Source organism: Eurosta solidaginis, chromosome 3 (genome assembly GCF_040869045.1).
Source record: "Eurosta solidaginis isolate ZX-2024a chromosome 3, ASM4086904v1, whole genome shotgun sequence".
NCBI classification, from domain to species: Eukaryota; Metazoa; Arthropoda; class Insecta; order Diptera; family Tephritidae; genus Eurosta; species Eurosta solidaginis.
The window spans coordinates 116,082,944-116,105,565 of NC_090321.1; the positions used below are offsets into that span (position 1 = coordinate 116,082,944).

At 42.8% G+C, this 22,622-nt stretch overlaps 1 protein-coding gene across 1 annotated transcript; it reads right to left on the reverse strand.

The window, feature by feature from the left end:
• Window positions 1–15,814: 15,814 nt before the first annotated feature.
• Window positions 15,815–18,183, reverse strand: MAN1 (LEM domain-containing inner nuclear membrane protein MAN1). Its single transcript, XM_067777671.1, has one exon. It carries the CDS (start codon window positions 18,075–18,077, stop codon window positions 16,254–16,256), a length of 1,824 nt encoding a protein of 607 aa, XP_067633772.1. The 5' UTR covers window positions 18,078–18,183; the 3' UTR covers window positions 15,815–16,253.
• Window positions 18,184–22,622: the final 4,439 nt, after the last annotated feature.

Sequence of the window (22,622 nt, forward strand, 5' to 3'; positions counted from 1 at the left end):
CATGCTCACCAAAATTTAGATCCTGATCAAACGTCACACCCAAGATTTGGGGGTGTGGGACAGTCAGCAGCGTAGTGCCATCGACGTGGATGTTCAAAATGGTCGACATTTCGAACGTCCATGTTGTAAATAAGGTCGCGGAGGATTTAGTCGGTGATAATGCCATGTTTCGGGAAGCGAACAAACTGGAGAGATCAAGAAGGTAGCCGTTTATTCTGTGCAAAGCTCATCGATCTTTGGGCCTGGGCCTGGGCCTGTGGCTATTATTGTGCAGTCATCGGCGTAGGAAACGATAGGAACTCCTTCTGGTGGCGAAGGTAGCTTTGATATGTAGAAGTTAAACAAAAGTGCGGATATGACACCACCTTGTGGCACCCCTTTAATTATTCTTGGTTTTGATGTTTCGTTTTTAAATTGCACCGATGCCTGCCAACCACCCAGATAACTTGCGATCCACCTTTAAAGAGATGGGGGAAGGGTAGACCCTGCCAGGCCTTGCAGTAACCTTCCATGGTTGCCCGTATCAAAAGCTTTTAATAGGTCTAGCGCAACGAGTACTGTTCTGTGGTGGGGATTTTGATTTAAACCACAATTTATCTGGGGGCTAATAGCATTTAGCGCGGTGGTGGTGCTATGGAGTTTTCTGAAGTCATGTTGATAAGAGGCTAGCTGCAAATTTGCTTTGAAGTAGGGGAGCAAAATGGCTTCAAGCATCTTGGCTACTGGCGATAAGAGAAATATCGGACGATATGACTCTCCTATGTTAGCTGGTTTCCCAGGCTTTAGTAGCGGGACCACCTTGGACATTTTCCATTTTTCGGTAATAATAAAGATGGAAAGGGACATGTTGAATACATGTGCTAAATATTTGAAACCATCTTTTCCTAGGCTTTTAAGTATCGACATGGCTATGCCGTCTTGGCCCACTGCTTTAAATGGTTCGCAAGGCCGATGGCATCCTCAACCTCTCTGGCGGTGATGGTAATTCGAGACGCGCTGAATATTTGTTTATGTGCGTGTCTGTTGGCCCTCCGTCTATCTTTGTCGACTGTAGAATGCATTATATATTGTCCGACAGCACTTTATCGCCAAAGGCGATGGAAATTTTGTTATTGTGCTTAGACGGATTCGATAGGTACTTTACGCTTCCCAAGACAGTCGGTTCTATGTACCGGAGCGACTCGTGATTTTTCCCGACCAAGGACTGTCATTTCAGTGTGATCCCATTTAATTTGTTGCGTCCCTCCCACAAATTGTCATCTTCCCAGCAGCTCCTTGCAGCAGGACTGCTCCATATTCACTTACTTCGGGAAGGCATCGAATCCAATCCGGGTCCGTCTCCTGACCCCGGTCTGCCGGAAAAGAATCTTTTTAGGACGGTCATACTCTGTTCAGTATGTCTCGTGTAAGGGATGGTTGCATCGGACAGGTTGTTCTGGGCTTGATCCCAAAACCCGACGTCCACGTAATTTTTATAAATCTTTTGTGGCTCCTTGCTTTTCACGCCCAAGGGCGTCCCGTAGTCTATGCCTAAGCGCCCCCCACTACCTTCCAGCAGCCCCGCTGCTCAGCAAGCCACAACAAGTACCCGCTGCTGCTCGCGCTCCACGGCGCCAACAACTCAAACAGCTGCTACCACTCATATCTACTACCTTCGTAGTAGAGTCGGTAGCAATGCTGAGCATCAGCCCTTGCCCCGTCTTCTCCCCCCCCTCTTTTTCGGCAGCGACCGTGTAGGTCAGGGAAACAGACTCTTAGTCCCTACCTCCGTTGGCACCGTTTGCCAGCACAGAATATATATGTTTGCGACATCCGCCCAATACAGCTCCTGCTTTGGGTGGTGCCACTTTCCTAGATATTCTGGTCTCCGCGACGGCAACCCCCGACGGGTTTCATCGCGCCATGTTGCCAGGTCGCAAACCCAAATCATCCGGGTACCCCAATGCTTCCCCAAGGACGCCCAGTCCCAGGGCCACAACAGCAACTGCGTCCTGGCCTTCCACAACCCAGGCGTAGTCACCCGTCACTTACCCCCAGAGTGGGGGCGTCTCCCCTTATGAACTTCAGAATTCTGCAGTTAAACTGTAATGGACTAACTGGGAAGATTACGGAGATAGTCGATTTCATGAAGCGGCACCACATCCGCATTGCTGCGATTCAAGAGACTAAACTCACAGCAAGATCTGCATTGCAGACCTGCTCTGGGTATAATGTTCACAGGAAAGACCGCGAGAGCGGAAATGGAGGCGGCCTCGCGTTTATCATACACCACTCTGTGCAATATTATATATTTGATCCTGGCATCGACCGCAGGGACAATGTCTTAGAACGTCAAGGCCTATCTGTCCGGTCAGGCGATGCAAACCAAGAAATCATCAACATCTACATCCCTCCTGCCACCTGTTGCCCCAGCGGATACCGCCCTAATATCAGAGCCTTACTCACTGGCAACAATCGCATTATCTTAGGCGATTTCAATGCCCATCACGATCTATGGCACTCAAACTTGCGGGCGGACAGTAGGGGTGAGATGTTGGCGGATCAAATAGAAGAAACGACGTTCCGCACAATAAACGGAGACGCCCCCACACGTATGGTAGGAAGCTGTCACAGTTCCGCCAGATATCTCAATCGTGAGCGCAGAACTCGTAAACTGCGTCAACTGACAGCCGATGGTAGCATTGGCATCCGACCACCTGCCTATACTTATTTCGCTCGAGCGTACCGCCGAATTCATCGTCACCGAAAAAGGCACTTTCATAAACTTCAAAAAAGGAAAGCGGGAAGAATATAAATCTTTTACAGACAACCGCTTTGCTGCCCTCCCTATCCCGACTGATGCCCGCCAAGGGGAGCGTGCCTTCCGTAAGGTCATTGAATCCGCCTCGGCACATTTCATTCCCGCCGGGAGAACTCCCGAAATCCGGCGAAATGGGAGGAGCACCTAAGAGGTTGTAACCTCTCTACCGGTGTGGGTAAACTTTGGTCCACCGTAAAGTCCCTATCGAATCCGACTAAGCACAAATACAAAGTTTCCATCGCCGTTGGCGACAAAGTGGTGTCGGATGCGAAAAAATGCGCGAGCGCTTTCTGCCGACAATATATAATGCATCCTACGGTCGACAAAGATAGACGGAGAGCCAATAGACACGCACATAAACACAAATTCACCAATCACCATCACCGCTAAAGAGGTTGAGGACGCCATTGGACGTGCTAAACCATCCAAAGCAGTGGGCCCAGACGGCATAGCCATGCCGATACGTAAAAGCCTAGGGAAAGAGGGTTTCAAATATTTAGCGCATGTCTTCAACCTGTCTCTTTCCACCTTTGTCGTACCCGAGAAATGGAAAATGGCCAAGGTGGTCCCGCTACTAAAGCCTGCTAACATAGGAGAGTCGTATCGTCCGATATCTCTCCTATCGCCAGTAGCAAAGACGCTTGAAGCTATTTTGCTCCCTTATTTCCAAGCAAATTTGCAGCTAGCCTCTCATCAGCATGGCTTCAGAAAACTCCATAGCACACCACCGCGCTAAATGCCATTAGCACCCAAATAAATTGCGGTTTAAATCAATACCCCCACCATAAAACAGTACTCGTAGCGCTAGACCTATCAAAAACTTTTGATACGGTCAACCATGGCTCGTTACTGCAAGACCTGGAAGGGTCTACCCTTCCCCTATGTCTTAAAAGGTGGACCGCAAATTATCTGGGTGGTCGGCAGGCATCGGTGCAATTTAGAAACGAAACATCAAAACCAAGGAGAATTAAACAAGGGGTGCCACAGGGTGGTGTCCTATCCCCACTTTTGTTTAATTTCTACATATCTAAGCTACCTTCACCACCGGAAGGAGTCACAATCATTTCCTACGCCGATGACTGCACAATAATGGCCACAGGCCCAGGCACAAAGATCGATGAGCTATGCAATAAAATAAACGGCTACCTCCCTGATCTCTCCAGTTTTTTCGCCTCGTGAAACCTGGCATTATCACCGACTAAATCTTCCGCGACCTTATTTACAACATGGACGTCCCAAATGTCGACCATTTTGAACATCCACGTCGATGGCACTACGCTACCGACTGTCCTACATCCCAAAATCTTGGGTGTCACGTTTGATCAGGATCTACATTTTGGTGAGCACGCAGCCGCAATTGTTCCGAGAATTCAGAGACGTAACAAAATCCTCAAATCCCTCGCTGGCAGTACCTGGGGAAAAGACAAAGAAACGCTCATGACTACATACAAAGCAATTAGCCAGCCGGTTACGTGCTACGCGTCACCCATATGGTCGCCAAGCCTAAAAATTACCCACTGGAAGAAGCTACAGGCCTGCCAAAATACTGCTCTCAGAATTGCCACGGGCTGTCTTCTTATGTCCCCAGAACACCATCTGCATAATGAGGCGAGAATACTCCCCTTCAGGGAGAGAAATGAGATGCTGACCAAACAGTTACTGTTGAATACCCAGAAACCTGGGCATCCCAACAGACATCTGATTGATGAACCAGCACCGCCTAGGGGCTTAAAGAGTCATCTCCGTAAGCATTTTGAGGAAATACGGCACCTAAGAACCCAGCCGTATGAAGCGAAAAAACACAAGCAGGTCCTTGGTGAACTCCATAAACAGGCGTCGGACCTTTATGCCGGGAATTGCCCCGTGAATCCAGTACTTAAAGAAAAGTATCCAAAACTCGCGGAAGAGGTACGCATACTCCCCAGGGAAACGCGTGTCACTCTTGCTCAACTTCGTTCTGGATACTGTAACAGGTTAAACTCTTACCTATCCAGAATCAACCCCGACATACAAAATGTATGCCCCGCTTCCAATGTGTCCCTACATGACACCAACCATCTCTTTAATTGTAATGTGGAACCAACGCCTCTAACACCTCTTTCCTTATGGTCCACCCCTGTTGAAACGGCAAGTTTCCTTGGACTCCCGTTAGAGGATATTGATGACAATTCGGTCGCGGCTGTTAGGTGGGGCGAAGCATTGCTACAACAACAACAGCAACATAGGGACTTTACGGCGGACCAAAACATACCTGCTCCTCCCATTTCGCCCGCTTGCGCCATCTCACCCCTACTGTCTGCCTGCAAGTTTGAATGCCATAGGTCGTGATGGGCATTCAAATAATGCGATTATTGCCAGTAAGGCGCTGATATTCGGGCGGTATCCACTGGGGCAGCTGGTGGCAGGAGGGATGTAGATGTTGATAATTTCTAGGTTTGCCTGACCGGACAGATAAGCTTTGACGTTTTAAGACACTGTTCCTGCGGCCGATGTCGGGATCAAATATATGATATTGCACAGAGTGGTGTATGATAAACGCGAGGCCACCTCCATTTCCGCTCTGTATATTGCTGTGAATTTAGTCTCTTGAATCGCAGCAAGTTGTGCCGCTTCATAAAATCGGCTATCTCCGTGATCTTCCCAGTTAATCCATTACAGTTTAACTGCAGAATTCTGAAGTGCAACGGAAAGTGGCACCGTCCAAGGCAGGAGCTGCATTGGGTGGATGTCGCAAACATATATATTCTGTGCTGGAAAAGGGAGGTGGGGACTAAGAGTATGTTTCCCTGACCTACACGATTGCTGCCGGAAAATAGCGGGGAAGACGGGCGCAGGGGCTGATGCTCAGCATTGCTTCCGACTCTACGACGGAGGTTGTAGGTATGAGTGGGCCGTATGAGTTGGTGGTGCCGTGGGGCGCGAGTAGCAGTGGGTTGCTTCCCAAGCCAGTCGGTTCTATGTAGCGGAGCGACTCGGGATTTTTCCCGACCAAGGACTGTCATTTCAGTGTGACCCCATTTAATTTGTTTCGTCCCTCCCACAAATTGTCATCCTCCCAGCAGCTCCTTGCAGCAGGACTGCTCCATACTCTCTTACTCCGGGAAGGCATCGAATCCAATCCGGGTCCGTCTCCTGACCCCGGTCCTGAGAAATGGTTTTGCTGCATCTGCCGGAAAAGAATCTTTTTAGGACGGTCATACTCTGTTGTAAAGATAAAATTATAAACAAAACCTACAATACTCCCCCTTCAAGAAAAATCAACATCAAACAAATTAAAAGTAACTCTCTTTTTAAGTGTGTTGTTAGTGTTGTTTGTATCTGTTGTTTCTATTATTGCTGGTTTTAATTTGTCAATTGGAATAGTTTTATAGTATCATTGATTTCCAATTTAAAATATTTTTGTTTTTTTTTTTCACAAGTTTGTAAGGTCCCTCATATGGTTGCTGTAATGAGCGTTTCTCTATAACTCGAACAAATGCAAATTTACAAGTTTGAAGATCTTTTGGAACATAAATTCCTGTATCACAATTTCTATGATGACTTAAATTTGATTTAATATTCCGAATGTTCACGTAAACTACTTAAAATTTCAGTTGATGAACTATTCTCAGCTGATGGAACAACAAGTTCCCCCGGTAAACGTACATTTTGACCAAAAACCATTTCCGCCGGTGTAGCTGAAATATCCTCTTTGTAAATGGATCGCAACCCAAGTAGTATGACAGGTAACTCATCATACCAATTGTTTGATCCATCTCTAGCCATTGTAGTAACTTTTAGCTGCCTATGAAACCTTTCAACCATACCATTTCCTTGAGGATGATAAGCCGAAGTAGTAATATGATGACTACCGAGTAATTTGGTTAACTCTAAAAACAATTTTGATGTGAATTGGCTACCTTGGTCGGTGGTTATTTTCAATGGAACTCCAAAACGAGATATATATTCTTTGAAAAATTTGTTCGCAATTGTTGACGCTGAAATATCTTTTAGAGCATATGCCTCTGGCCAACGAGTAAATCTATCAATTATTGTTAAAATAAAACGATGTCCTTTCGAAATAGGTAACGGTCCAACTATATCTAGATGTATATGCTCAAATCTATTCTTAGGAATGGGAATTTAGACAACAGGAGACTTTGTGTGACGATAAACTTTAGATTTTTGACAGTTTAGACACTCTTTTGACCAACTATTAATATCTTCAGTCATGTTAGGCCAAAAATATTTTTTAATTATGAGTCGTCGTGTAGCTCTTGTACCAGGATGTGCAATTCCATGCAGCATGTCAAATACCGTCTTCCGTAATTTACTCGGTACAAATGGTCTAGGTGTATCTCCAGAAACTTCACACCAAATATTGAAATTTATAAAAAGAAACAGCGATTAAAAATCTAAACAAACAAAGTAAACAAATGAACAACCGTAATTGTAAACAAAAACTATAAAACAACAAATTGTTAGACGACGAATAGTAGATCGATACATACATATATATTTGGCATTACAGTGTTGTTGTGAAACGAAGAAGAAAACTTTTTATGTTTGTGCGGGTCTGTAAAAATGCATCACACGCTTTTGTTGTTTTTTATAAGGTTGCGGTAGACGTGAGAACAATTCGCGATGTCCGTTTTGAAATTCGTCCTCTTATTATTAGGGGTGTCCACTATTTGAAGCATTTCTAATGTGAAGCGTTTGTTATAATTTTTCTCTACTTCTAAAATAGTTACATTGTCAAAGTCTGGGTAATGTCCTGTTTCTTGGCAGTGGGATGTTAAAGCCGTTTTGTTGTCTGAAAAATTGTTCCTTAATTTTATATTAGATCTATGTGCGGATATCCTTGTCTTCAATTTTGTTTTTGTAGTCCCCACATATACTTTCTCGCATACGTGGGACCCGTCGCCATTGCAAGGAATCTTGTAAACTACATCCAATTTTTCATGTGTTGAAATTTTATCTTTAAGGTTGCTAAACATTTTCCGTAGGGTGTTGTCATACGTGAAAGCTAACCGCACGTTCTCTTTATCGTACATGTTTGAATATTTTATTCTCTTCGATAATTTCGGGACATACGTTGCAGACTTGTACATTTTGGCATCTCTAGTCTCTTTATTACCTACATCACTGGGTCGGCAATAATAATCACGAATTATTTTCGATGTTAACTTTATGGGAAAGTTGTTGTTTTCTAGAATCTTTTTGATAGTTTTTATGTTTTTATCGTGATAAATATTGTCGCTGATGGATAGAACTCGTCTGACGAAGTTGTTGGCCGTGTTCAAAATTGTTCTCTTTTCATGTTGTGAGTGAAAGTTTATAAGCCTCCCCGAGGCTTCATATAGTGGACACCCCTAATAATAAGAGGATGAATTTCAAAACGGACAACGAATTGTTCTCACGTCTACCGCAAGCTTATAAAAAACAACAAAAGCGTGCGATACATTTTTACAGACCCGCACAAACATAAAAAGTTTTCGTCTTCGTTTCACAACAACACTGTATTGCCAAATATATATGTATGTATCGATGTACTATTCGCCGTCTAACAATTTGTTGTTTAATAGTTTTTGTTTACATTTACGGTTTTCCATTTGTTTACTCTGTTTGTTTAGATTTTTTAAATCGCTGTTTATTTTTATAATTGTTATGTTAAATGTTAGTCTTGAAAGCACATTTGAAGATGTAAGTGGTGCCGATGCATAAATGAATGTTTTAATTTTATTATTAAAATTACGTATTGTTTTTTTGCAGTCAGTCCTGATGATGACTTCAGAGTGAAGTCGAAATATTGACAAATAATTAAAATAAAACAAATCAAATTAAAAAATTAAGTGTTTTATTTAATCCGGCCTTGAGCTCAAAAATGTAAAATAAATATTTGAGACCATCTTTTCCTAGGCTTTTAAGTATCGACATGGCTATGCCGTCTTGGCCCACTGCTTTAGATGGTTCGCAAGGCCGATGGCATCCTCAACCTCTCTGGCGGTGATGGTAATTCGAGACGCGCTGAATATTTGTTTATGTGCGTGTCTGTTGGCCCTCCGTCTGTCTTTGTCGACTGTAGAATGCATTATATATTGTCCGACAGCACTTTATCGCCAAAGGCGATGGAAATTTTGTTATTGTGCGTAGACGGATTCGATAGGTACTTTACGCTTCCCAAGGCAGTCGGTTCTATGTACCGGAGCGACTCGTGATTTTTCCCGACCAAGGACTGTCATTTCAGTGTGATCCCATTTAATTTGTTGCGTCCCTCCCACAAATTGTCATCCTCCCAGCAGCTCCTTGCAGCAGGACTGCTCCATATTCACTTACTTCGGGAAGGCATCGAATCCAATCCGGGTCCGTCTCCTGACCCCGGTCTGCCGGAAAAGAATCTTTTTAGGACGGTCATACTCTGTTCAGTATGTCTCGTGTAAGGGATGGTTGCATCGGACAGGTTGTTCTGGGCTTGATCCCAAAACCCGACGTCCACGTAACTTTTATAAATCTTTTGTGGCTCCTTGCTGTTCACGCCCAAGGGCGTCCCGTAGTCTATGCCTAAGCGCCCCCCCACTACCTTCCAGCAGCCCCGCTGCTCAGCAAGCCACAACAAGTACCCGCTGCTGCTCGCGCCCCACGGCGCCAACAACTCAAACAGCTGCTACCACTCATATCTACTACCTTCGTAGTAGTCGGTAGCAATGCTGAGCATCAGCCCTTGCCCCCGTCTTCTCCCCCCCTCTTTTTCGGCAGCGACCGTGTAGGTCAGGGAAACAGACTGTTAGTCCCTACCTCCGTTGGCACCGTTTAAGAATATATATGTTTGCGACATCCGCCCAATACAGCTCCTGCCTTGGGTGGTGTCACTTTCCTAGATATTCTGGTCTCCGCGACGGCAACCCCCCGACGGGTTTCATCGCGCCATGTTGCCAGGTCGCAAACCCAAATCATCCGGGTACCCCAATGCTTCCCCAAGGACGCCCAGTCCCAGGGCCACAACAGCAACTGCGTCCTGGCCTTCCACAACCCAGGCGTAGTCACCCGTCACTTACCCCCAGAGTGGGGGCGTCTCCCCTTATGAACTTCAGAATTCTGCAGTTAAACTGTAATGGACTAACTGGGAAGATTACGGAGATAGTCGATTTCATGAAGCGGCACAACATCCGCATTGCTGCGATTCAAGAGACTAAACTCACAGCAAGATCTGCATTGCAGACCTGCTCTGGGTATAATGTCCACAGGAAAGACCGCGAGAGCGGAAATGGAGGAGGCCTCGCGTTTATCATACACCACTCTGTGCAATATTATATATTTGATCCTGGCATCGACCGCAGGGACAATGTCTTAGAACGTCAAGGCCTATCTGTCCGGTCAGGCGATGCAAACCTAGAAATCATCAACATATACATCCCTCCTGCCACCTGTTGCCCCAGTGGATACCGCTCTAATATCAGAGCCTTACTCACTGGCAACAATCGCATTATCTTAGGCGATTTCAATGCCCATCACGATCTATGGCACTCAAACTTGCGGGCGGACAGTAGGGGTGAGATGTTGGCGGATCAAATAGAAGAACCGACGTTCTGCACAATAAACGGAGACGCCCCCACACGTATGGTAGGAAGCTGTCACAGTTCCGCCAGATATCTCAATCGTGAGCGCAGAACTCGTAAACTGCGTCAACTGGCAGCCGATGGTAGCATTGGCATTCGACCACCTGCCTATACTTATTTCGCTCGAGCGTACCGCCGACTTCATCGTCACCGAAAAAGGCACTTTCATAATCTTCAAAAAAGGAAAGCGGGAAGAATATAAATTTTTTACAGACAACCGCTTTGCTGCCCTCCCTATCCCGACTGATGCCCGCCAAGGGGAGCGTGCTTTCCGTAAGGTCATTGAATCCGCCTCGGCACATTTCATTCCCGCCGGGAGAATTCCCGAAATCCGGCCCCACTTCCCGGCGGAGGCCGCAAACTTAGCGAGAGAACGTGACCTTATAAGACATCTTGATCCAGGCGACCCCCAAATAAGGGACATAAACCAACGCATCAGATTGATTGTGGATGAACACAAGCGGGCGAAATGGGAGGAGCACCTAAGAGGTTGTAACCTCTCTACCGGTGTGGGTAAACTTTGGTCCACCGTAAAGTCCCTATTGAATCCGATTAAGCACAAAGACAAAGTTTCCATCGCCTTTGGTGACAAAGTGCTGTCGGATGCGAAAAAATGCGCGAGCGCTTTCTGCCGACAATATATAATGCATCCTACGATCGACAAAGATAGACGGAGAGCCAATAGACAAGCACATAAACACAAATTCAGCGCGTCACCAATCACCATCACCGCTAAAGAGGTTGAGGACGCCATTGGTCGTGCTAAACCATCCAAAGCAGTGGGCCCAGACGGCATAGCCATGCCGATGATTAAAAGCCTAGGGAAAGAGGGTTTCAAATATTTAGCGCATGTCTTCAACCTGTCTCTTTCCACCTTTGTCATACCCGAGAAATGGAAAATGGCCAAGGTGGTCCCGCTACTAAAGCCTGGGAAACCAGCTAACATAGGTGAGTCGTATCATCCGATATCTCTCCTATCGCCAGTGGCAAAGACGCTTGAAGCCATTTTGCTCCCTTATTTCCAAGCAAATTTGCAGCTAGCCCCTCATCAGCATGGCTTCAGAAAACTCCATAGCACTACCACCGCGCTAAATGCCATTACCACCCAGATAAATTGCGGTTTAAATCAACACCCCCACCATAGAACAGTACTCGTAGCGCTAGACCTATCAAAAGCTTTTGATACGGTCAACCATGGCACGTTACTGCAAGACCTGGAAAGGTCTACCCTTCCCCCATGTCTTAAAAGGTGGACCGCAAATTATCTGGGTGGTCGGCAGGCATCGGTGCAATTAAGAACGAAACATCAAAACCAAGGAGAATTAAACAAGGGGTGCCACAGGGTGGTGTCCTATTCCCACTTTTGTTTAATTTCTACATATCTAAGCTACCTTCACCACCGGAAGGAGTCACAATCGTTTCCTACGCCGATGACTGCACAATAATGGCCACAGGCCCATGCCCAAAGATCGATGCGCTATGCAATAAAATAAACGGCTACCTCCCTGATCTCTCCAGTTTTTTCGCCTCGCGAAACCTGGCATTATCACCGACTAAATCTTCCGCGACCTTATTTACAACATGGACGTCCCAAATGTCGACCATTTTGAACATCCACGTCGATGGCACTACGCTACCGACTGTCCTACACCCCAAAATCTTGGGTGCGACGTTTGATCAGGATCAACATTTTGGTGAGCACGCAGCCGCAATTGTTCCGAGAATTGAGAGCCGCAACAAAATCCTCAAATCCCTCGCTGGCAGTACCTGGGGAAAAGATAAAGAAACGCTCATGACTACATACAAAGCAATTAGCCAGCCGATTGCGTGCTACGCGTCACCCATATGGTCGCCAAGCCTAAAAATTACCCACTGGAAGAAACTACAGGCCTGCCAAAATACTGCTCTCAGAATCGCCACGGGCTGTCTTCTTATGTCCCCAGAACACCATCTGCATAATGAGACGAGAATACTCCCCATCAGGGAGAGAAATGAGATGCTGACCAAACAGCTCCTGTTGAATACCCAGAAACCTTGGCATCCCAACAGACATCTGATTGATGAACCAGCACCGCCTAGGGGCGTAAGGAGTCATCTCCGTAAGCATTTTGAGGAAATACGGCACCTGAGAACCCAGCCGTATGAAGTGAAAAAACACAAGCAGGTCCTTGGTGAACTCCATAGACAGGCGTCGGACCTTTATGCCGGGAATTGCCCGGTGAATCCAGTACTTAAAGAAAATTATCCAAAACTCGCGGAAGAGGAACGCATACTCCCCAGGGAAACGGGTGTCACTCTTGCTCAACTTCGTTCTGTATACTGTAACAAGTTAAACTCTTACCTATCCAGAATCAACCCCGACATACAAAATGTATGCCCCGCTTACAATGTGTCCCAACATGACACCAACAATCTCTTTAATTGTGATGTGGAACCAACGCCTCTAACACCCCTTTCCTTATGGTCCATCCCTGTTGAAACGGCAAGTTTCTTTGGACTCCCGTTAGAGGGCGAGCATTGCTACAACAACAACAACAACAGCAGCAGCAGTGGGTACTCGTTGTGGCTTTCTGAGCAGCGGGGCTGCTGGAGGGTAGTGGGACGGGGGCGCTAAGGTGTAGACTACGGGCGGCCCTTGGGCGTGAACAGCAAGGAGCCACAAAAGAATTATAAAATTTCGTCGGGTTTTGGGATCTAGGCCAGAACAACCAGTTCGATGCAACCATCCCTTGCACGAGACACACTGACAAGAGTATGACCGTCCTAAAAAGATTATTTTCCGGCAGACGCAGCAAAACCATTTCTCAGGACCGGGGTCAGGAGAAGGACCCGTATTGGATTCGATACCTTTCCGGAGCAAGAGAATATGGAGCAGTCCTGCTGCAAAGAGCTGCTGGTGGGATGACAATTTGTGGGAGGGGCGCAACAAATTAAATAGGGGGACACTGAAATGACAGGTATTGGTCGGGAAAAATCCCTAGTCACTCCGGTACATAAAACCGTGGGGATAGGACACCACCCTGTGGTACCCCTTGTTTAATCCTTCTTGGTTTTGATGTTTCGTTTCTAAATTGCACCGATGCCTGCCGACCACACAGATAATTTGCGGTCCACCTTTTAATACATGGGGGAAGGGTAGACCCTTCCAGGTCTTGCAGTTGCTGTTGTTGTAGCAATGCTTCGCCCCACCTAACAGCCGCGACCGATCACAAATTGTCATCAATATCCTCTAACGGGAGTCCAAGGAAGCTTGCCGTTTCAACAGGGGTGGACCATAAGGAAAGGGGTGTTAGAGGCGTTGGTTCCACATTACAATTAAAGAGATGGTTGGTGTCATGTGGGGACACATTACAGTATCCAGAACAAAGTTGAGTAAGAGTGACACGCGTTTCCCTGGGGAGTATGCGTTCCTCTTCCGCGAGTTGTGGATACTTTTCTTTAAGTACTGGATTCACCGGGCAATTCCCGGCATAAAGGTCCGACGCCTGTATATGGAGTTCACCAAGGACCTGCTTGTGTTTTTTCGCTTCATACGGCTGGGTTCTTAGGTGCCGTATTTCCTCAAAATGCTTACGGAGACGACTCCTTAGGCCCTTAGGCGGTGCTGGTTCGTCAATCAGATGTCTGTTGGGATGCCCAGGTTTCTGGGTATTCAACAGAAACTGTTTGGTCAGCATCTCATTTCTCTCACTGATGGGGAGTATTCTCACCTCATTATGCAGATGGTGTTCTGGGGACATAAGAAGACAGCTCGTGGCGATTCTGAGAGCAGTATTTTGGCAGGCCTGTAGTTTCTTCCAGTGGGTACTTTTTAGGCTTGGCGACCATATGGGTGACGCGTAGCACGTAATCGGCTGGCTAATTGCTTTGTATGTAGTCATGAGCGTTTCTTTATCTTTTCCCCAGGTACTGCCAGCGAGGGATTTGAGGATTTTGTTATGGCTCTGATTTCTCGGAACAATTGAGGCTGTGTGCTCACCAAAATGTAGATCCTGATGAAACGTCACATCCAAGATTTTGGGGTGTAGGACAGTCGGTAGCGTAGTGCCATGGACGTGGATGTTCAAAATGGTCGACATTTGGGACGTCCATGTTGTAAATAAGGTCGCGGAAGATTTAGTCGGTGATAATGCCAGGTTTCGCGAGGCGAAAAAACTGGAGAGATCAGGGAGGTAGCCGTTTATTTTATAGCATAGCGCATCGATCTTTAGGCCTGGGGCTGTGGCCATTATTGTGCAGTCATCGGCATAGGAAACGATTGTGACTCCTTCCGGTGGTGAAGGTAGCTTAGATATGTAGAAATTAAACAAAAGTGGGGATAGGACACCACCCTGTGGCTCCTTGTTTAATTCTCCTCGTTTTTGATGTTTCGTTTCTAAATTGCACCGATGCCTGCCGACCACCCAGATAATTTGCGGTCCACCTTTTAAGACATGGGGGAAGGGTAGACCCTTCCATGTCTTGCAGTACCGAGCCATGGTTGACCGTATCAAAAGCTTTTGATAGGTCTAGCGCTACGAGTACTGTTCTATGGTGGGGGTATTGATTTAAACCGCAATTTATCTGGGTGCTAATGGCATTTAGCGCGGTGGTAGTGCTATGGAGTTTTCTGAAGCCATGCTGATGAGAGGCTTGCTGCAAATTTGCTTGGAAATAAGGAAGCAAAATGGCTTCAAGCGTCTTTGCCACTGGCGATAGGAGAGATATCGGACGATGCGACTCACCTATGTTAGCTGGTTTCCCAGGCTTTAGTAGCGGGACCACCTTGGCCATTTTCCATTTCTCGGGTATGGCAAAAGTGGAAAGAGACTGGTTGAAGACATGCGCTAAATATTTGAAACCCTCTTTCCCTAGGCTTTTAAACATCGGCATGGCTATGTCGTCTGGGCCCACTGCTTTGGATGGTGTAGCGCGACCAATGGCGTCCTCAACCTCTTTAGCGGTGATGGTGATTGGTGACGCGCTGAATTTGTGTTTATGTGCTTGTCTATTGGCTCTCCGTCTATCTTTGTCGACCGTACGATGCATTATATATTGTCGGCAGAAAGCGTTCGCGCATTTTTTCGATGGAAACTTTGTCTTTGTGCTTAGTCGGATTCGATAGGGACTTTACGGTGGACCAAATTTTACCCACACCGGTAGAGAGGTTACAACCTCTTAGGTGCTCCTCCCATTTCGCCCGCAAGCAATCTGATGCGTTGGTTTATATCTCTTATTTGGGGGTCACCTGGATCAAGCTGTCTTATAAGGTCACGTTCTCTCGCTAAGTTAGCTGCCTCCGCCGGGAAGTGGGGCCGGATTTTGGGAATTCTCCCGGCGGGAATGAAACGTGTTATTTTCGTTTCTTTACATTCTCTTCTGCTTTAAAAATTTTAAATCTCAGTAGCTAGGATTTGCTTTTAATCATGTAATATGTTAGTTTAAGGCTTAATTTTCATTTATATTTATTTTTGTTGTGGACTGTTCTGTTTTTCTTTTGTTTTTATTTATTTATCAGTCTACAAATTAAACAATTATACAGAACAAATATACCGACACTTAATTCTCAGATGTAATATACGATATAAACAACATAAGCAGTCATCAATTTTAAAGTAATATTTAAACAGTATTTAATTAAACGCTTGAAAATTTCAATTAAAACTTAGAAGTAAGCAAAAGTTAAAATGTTGTAAATGTATTAAAATGTACTCATGAAGGAGCTATTAAATAATAATTTATGAAATTGACAATAAAGCAAATTAATAGTCGATAAAATATATATAGAAAAGAATTTATACAGAGTAAATTTGTCTCATAAAGATTGCTGGCTTATATTATTCCTGTATTCAATATGTGGAACAATAATACAAATAAATTTAATGATTTTTATTTGGAAAACGTGCTAAGTAACGCTGAAGTCTCAGGAATTTTATTGAAATTAATCGTTTGTCAAACCACCAACCATTTATTTCGTTATGTATTATGCCGGCATCAACTTCACTGTTACACCTCACGTATACACAACAAGTCTGCTTGTCAATCTGTATATCTCTAATACCACATCGAATTCCAACCTTCTCTAATAGAGCAGCTTCAATTATTTGTTTTAGATTGGATATATTAGCTTCGGTACTGTCAAACATATGCCTTATTTTCAAGCATGATGTAGGTGGATTTACAATTTTGTTTGCATAATCAAAGGCCGGACTTTGCCATTTCTTAAATAAACCTTTAGCGCTAGTGTTATAATTGGCATTACCCATCCATTTCATAGTACGGTATTCCTCTCCATCAAGAATTCTCACTCCAAATTGAATTCGGCTGTCCGTTGTCTCTAATATGTGCAATGCCTCATTCCAAAACTTTAGATACGTTTTTCGTTTGTTTAGTGGAATTAGTTTATCACGCATATGGGTTATAATAACTTCACGTTCCTTGGGAGTTTCACTTAAAGAAGCTGTATAAATAAGTTCATTGACAACATCTGTAGTAAATTGTTGAATAATATGTGAACGATTCACCCGCCATGCCCTAACGTACCGGTATATTGTATAACAAATTCCCGAACATATTCCGATTATAGCCCCTATACCAATGATAATGAAGAAGCTTTGGATTTTTTTGTAAAATGTGCAAAATAAAGATGATCTTGCTGTAGACAGTGAATAGTTTATGTCTTCTCCATAAAAAATTGAAATTTTCCACTGTGGGTTTTGTTCTATAAGCATTTTAGCGTAAGTTAAGTTAATTTTCGAGATTGTTATTGTATTATATTCGATTTTTTTAACATATTTGATAAATTCCGTTTCACTAATGATAATTTTTTTGTTACTGCAGTATTCTTCTTTGGTGCTTATTTGAAGAACCTTAAACATATTTTTTAATAATCTGATCGTACTATCCACATAATCTGCAGGAACACAATCTTTTATAGGGATTGTAGCGTCACATACTTTTATTTGTCTTTCGATATCAGCAATATACATGTTATTTGGATTTCGCCACATGTAAATAAAAGCCAAGCCAAGAAAGAACCCAATGAAAGTTAAAACCAACAGGTACGGCTTAAAGCTTTGGTTAAGTCGAGATTGCGCACTGATGTAAGACATTAGTTCATAAAGTGTTCGCTTTGAGTTAGTGAAAAATTTATCTGATTTTTGTGAAAACGAGGAAGCCGTCTTTGCCTGATTAGCGCAGTTATTATGTTTTCTAAATGTCCTGTCCCGGAAACTTAATAACCTATTTACTACACCCAAATGTGATTGCTGCTCCGTACACGAAGAAAGAGACGCATTGGTATCGGGTGAACTGCGGATAGCATAATCAGCATTAGTTAGATATATTTTATCCATTACCTTACCTCTATTCAAGCTTAGCAAGGTAGTTTCATATATTTTGTCAAGTCTGATAGTGGAATTATGTTCGCAACTAGTTTTAGAGGACAGTTTAATATCATCTGTAGAATACCTGGTTCCTGATGTTTCGTCTTCAGGCGAACAAGCTGACATATTTTGCCTTACAAGTGTCTCCCAAAATGGGTCGGTTTTAAAACTTTCATTTTTTTTAGATGATTTATAAAGCTTATTTAAAAGAATCGCACGTGTTGTTTCTGTCACAGGTAAATTAGGAAACCCTAGTGATACAAGCTGTTTTTGTAGCTCCGCATCTTCAGGCTGAAGTGTGTTCTTGCTAGTTTTCATATCCTGCATAAAATTTCGGGCTGAAGTTTCCACAAAGGTTTTTCACATTCTCTTTGCACAAAGTAGTTATCATTGTTTACTATATAGTTTGGCAGCTTAAGTAGAGGTTATGTTGCGAATAGAGTGGAAGGCAGTGGACTAGGCAGTCGAATGTCATATTATGAAGGCATGGTGTTCGGAGTTTTTTCAAAGTTAAAAAAAAAAATGATAAAAGCTTTAATATAAATAAAACTATTGTTTTAATAACAACAAAAACGCCATATATATTCTGTATACATAAATTTGTAAGGATTATCTCACTTTAAAATTTGAATTAAATAATCTAAAGTTTTTTTTTGAAACTGAGTCGAGAACTGTGCGTGTGAATGTGCGAATTTTCACCGATCAGCTGTTAGTTATGCTACATGGTAAAATTTACAATGGTAGTTATTCATCTATGGTGTTTAATTGTCTTTCACTAGAGCTATGTGGTCTATCGATAGAATCATTTCATATTTTGAAAACCATGAACTTTTTCCTGCTTAAGGGCTCCAGCGACTAACAACGAGATTGACTGAATTTTTGTATAGGTGCGTATCGGGTGGTTGACGCCCAGCAAAACTCTAGTGACCGAAAATGGTGACCAACAATAAAAAATCCCACATTGTTCCACAATGGTTAGTATGAGAAAATGAGATGGCCTAACTGCAATGTCCGATCCATATACGCTTGCCTTGTCTTACATGCTATGTACCCTGAAATATGTAAAAAAAATTTTGCTGCGAGTCCGCCAATTGTTTTCAGCTTTACGTACTAGCGTTGGAAAATTCTATTAGTTTTTTAATTATATAAAAAAGAAACGATAGAAAAATAATACAAATTAAATTGCGTGACTAGTGTGTCAACAACACAACACACATCGAAAATTGAATGGATAAGAGAAAAAGAAAAGATTATAAATATTAAATGCTATTAAACAATTTAGTGAGCTGCAAATAGCGACGCAACAAACGTTATGTATGGCGTCCACCAGCAAATAATCAGCGGAAATATTGAAAAAATTATAATTGTGATATTTTTGAGCAAACAAATAATAGAAAATATCAGTGTAATAGTGCCGACTGAAAATTGTTTACATTTAATTAAAGTAAAATTAAGAAAGAAGAAGGAATTCGCAATTGGAATTGGCAGCGACGTCGACTTCGAATTGCTCTGGTGAAGCAGGCAACAGGAATTTGGAAGTATACCACAATTGACTAATTTAAGTACAAGTGAGTACAATAGTATGAAATATACATAATATATGAAGGGATTATTGTTATTAGTACGTACGCACGCATGTTTGTACATATGTATATATGGTAATTGTTTACTTTAGCTTACAATTGCTAAAACTCGTCCAAAAATATCAGGAGAGGTGTCAAAAGACGAGCTTTGCACCCAGGATCTGAGGCGACTAAAATACCTAAATGATTCATCGGGTTGTGCAGCGTAAGCTTGCTCCTGCGCAATTGTGGAGGTCCACACCAAAAAGAAAAAAATTATCTTTTAATGCAGCTTTCTTCCACTTGGTGATTTCTATCGAAATTTCGAATAGCGAATTTAAGAACGCAACCAAATCTTCATTACCTTGACTTATAACCATCATATAAGATTATTACTGACTAGTATTTGCAACAATCTTCCTCATTGTATGGAGATTCATATCAAAACAACACATTTAGAAACTCGTCGCACCAACGTAACATTTACATTTTTCAATGTTGTTGTTGTTGTTGTAACCCCATACATATTTCAATAACTTATAATGGCTAAAGTGACATATTAATTTAAAATACAAGTAGCTCCTTCGTTTTGTGCTTATTAAGAAGAACTTACTCCAACTTACAAAAAAAACAACTTTCGTTAGGTATCCATGGTAAAATATAATCTTCCAATTTTATCGAAACTATTTATGATGTAAATGTTTATTTGGCAGCCGAGGCTCTGGCGACTCCAAGTTTCAACGAACTAGGGGCGGGGGCAGTATGGCATAGTAGGTTCAATGTGGTCATATTAAATCGTTCCCGGCATGGTCGAGCTTGTAAAAAGGACCAACGTCAACAGTAAAAGTCTATTTGAGGGGCCGACTGCTAATACGCCTCAAAAAATATCGAGAGAGGTGTGACGCGTATTGACCTTGAAAACCATAATCCGAAGGCGGAAAAGAAAAATTGTATCTCTGTCCGGAGATATTTGCTGTTGAAGTTGGTGATTTTAATGTGGTTGTTGTAATGTTGGTGTACCCACAAAAAAAAAAAAAAATTGTGAGCATAAGTGTTCTGCACGGATATAGTTTTGGCCTCCAAACCGGTGTTGGACCCACCCGGGGTAATTCTTTATAAGCGCGGCCGAAGGCCGCCAACGCAGAAAGGTGTTTTGCGCAAAAATACTATGGATTCCACCCCCATTACAGAGGTACCCGTGGGTAATTTTTCGGTTTTCGTTAATATCTTTTGAACGAGTTAAAAATTTTTATTTTCCGCCTTCGGATTATTAATACTGATATAAAGACGCGTCGTTTGACACCTCTCTCGATATTTTTGGACGCGTATTAGCAGTCGACCCCTCAACTAGACTATTACCCAAATAAATACTGTTCTTCCGCCTACTTGTTTATTTGGAGGATTTCGTTCTCACTCTCCACCGCCGGCCGAGATACGCGAAGTACACCCCCAGTGGGTTAGGGGCTAAGAATATATATGTGGGACATTTTCTTACCACTGTTCAATTTAGTGTTCTTGCCTGATGAAACTCGTAGGAAGATAATTTTTCGGTAAATAAAAAAGTCCGTTTAATATTGATAACCTTAACTTTAATTACTTGAAAGTTTACTTCAAAAGATAATTAGCGCGTGTTCTACAGCTTGAGTACAAAAATCGTATGATAAAAATGTTCAGTTTAGCTAACTGTAAGCTTACAAAAATAATATACATTGTAGAAAGAGAATGTCAAAATATAATAATGTAATATGTATACAGAACTTTTCACAGGGTGCCCCACAGTACTCCGCCACCAGACGAAAGCTACCTGTATCGTTGAGGAAGATTAAAGGGCGAATTAATGGTGACTTATAACCATAAAGCCATAACCAGATAAATCAGCTGATCGAACCTACCTTATGGAAAGGAATGTAATCGATTAATGGTGCCATACCATAACGCTAACGCCATAGCCAATCAATTGGTTTTTGGTTTCTCGCCATATCCATAACCTAAAAATATTTGAGTTGGTGAATTTAATAACTTTTTTTAGATTTTCTTCATTGTTTTGGATACGTTATGACTAAGATACTTATTTTTTGTGGAATATGTTTGTAATTTTTGGCGTTTTCATCATTTTTATGAAATTTTCACGATTTTTAGGTTAAGGCACCATTAATCGATTGTTACGGTCTGCTGCTACGGTATATGGCTGCGATCCACTTGGGAGCGTGTTCACGGGACCATACCTAGCGATGTGGCGAAGGTTGCGATGAAAAATATCGAAAAGAAGGAAGAGACAGACCCGCCATCACGAAGAAAAAATTGGGCTGGCTACCATGAGTTTCCGCCCGAGACACACGAGGAAAAAAACGAGAAAAACTCATAAAAAAGAAAATTACAGATTTTATTAAAATTCGGGCGCAAAATTATAAAAATAATGGAAGTATTATTTTAAAAATACTATTACTACAATTTCGATAAATTCGTTGAAAGGTATTTGAAGAAAAAGCAACAAAAGGGACGGTTGAACGCGAAGCGCATACAGACAGTTTATTCTCATCGGTGTACAATAAATGCTATAACCGGACTGGAATTGCAGTTGGAAGAATTACGTATTATGGTTATTTGGAAGGAACTAAGCTTAATCGTTGTGTGATAAACCTTAACAAACATACATTATTACTGTGGGGATGTCCATCCAAATTTTGTGAAAAAGTTACATACTTATACCTATAAAACATTCTGACGATTGCATGCTCAACACCTGGCTTTGTTTACATCTGCAAAGTTTTATTAAAATTACTTGAAATGATCAGTCTCCGGTGACAGTATCAAATCATCGTCACCAAGCATAAAAACACACGTATATAAAGCAAAGCAACTAATCCACACCAAAGGACCAATCTTAGTCAACCGCAACCACGCAATTGTTTTTCGTAGTAACATAAGGACAATTAAGAAACGGCAGCAGTACGCGGCAGCGTAACACCACGAACGCCCAAAATTAGCACCAAGTCATCAAGATCGTAAAGGTCAACACGAAGTTATATTGCCACCAGGTTCATTTGATCACCTCGGACCAGAGCGCAACAACCACGAACAGTACCAACACCAACCTGCAACGACAGCGACAACGGCAGGGCCAACACCAATGGCCTGCAACCTGACTTGGGTGAGTTCGTTCCAAAACATAAGTAACAATAATAAACAGAAAATGGAATTTTTGAATCAGAAAGCTTAGAAGTTGACAAAAAGAAGAAAATTATACTTAACTTAATTGAACACAATCTAATTAAATAATGATAGTAATTACATTAATATA

Coding starts and splice junctions, on each gene's coding strand:
- MAN1 (XM_067777671.1), bottom strand. CDS start 18,077: ATGAAAACTAGCAAGAACACACTTCAGCCTGAAGATGCGGAGCTACAA.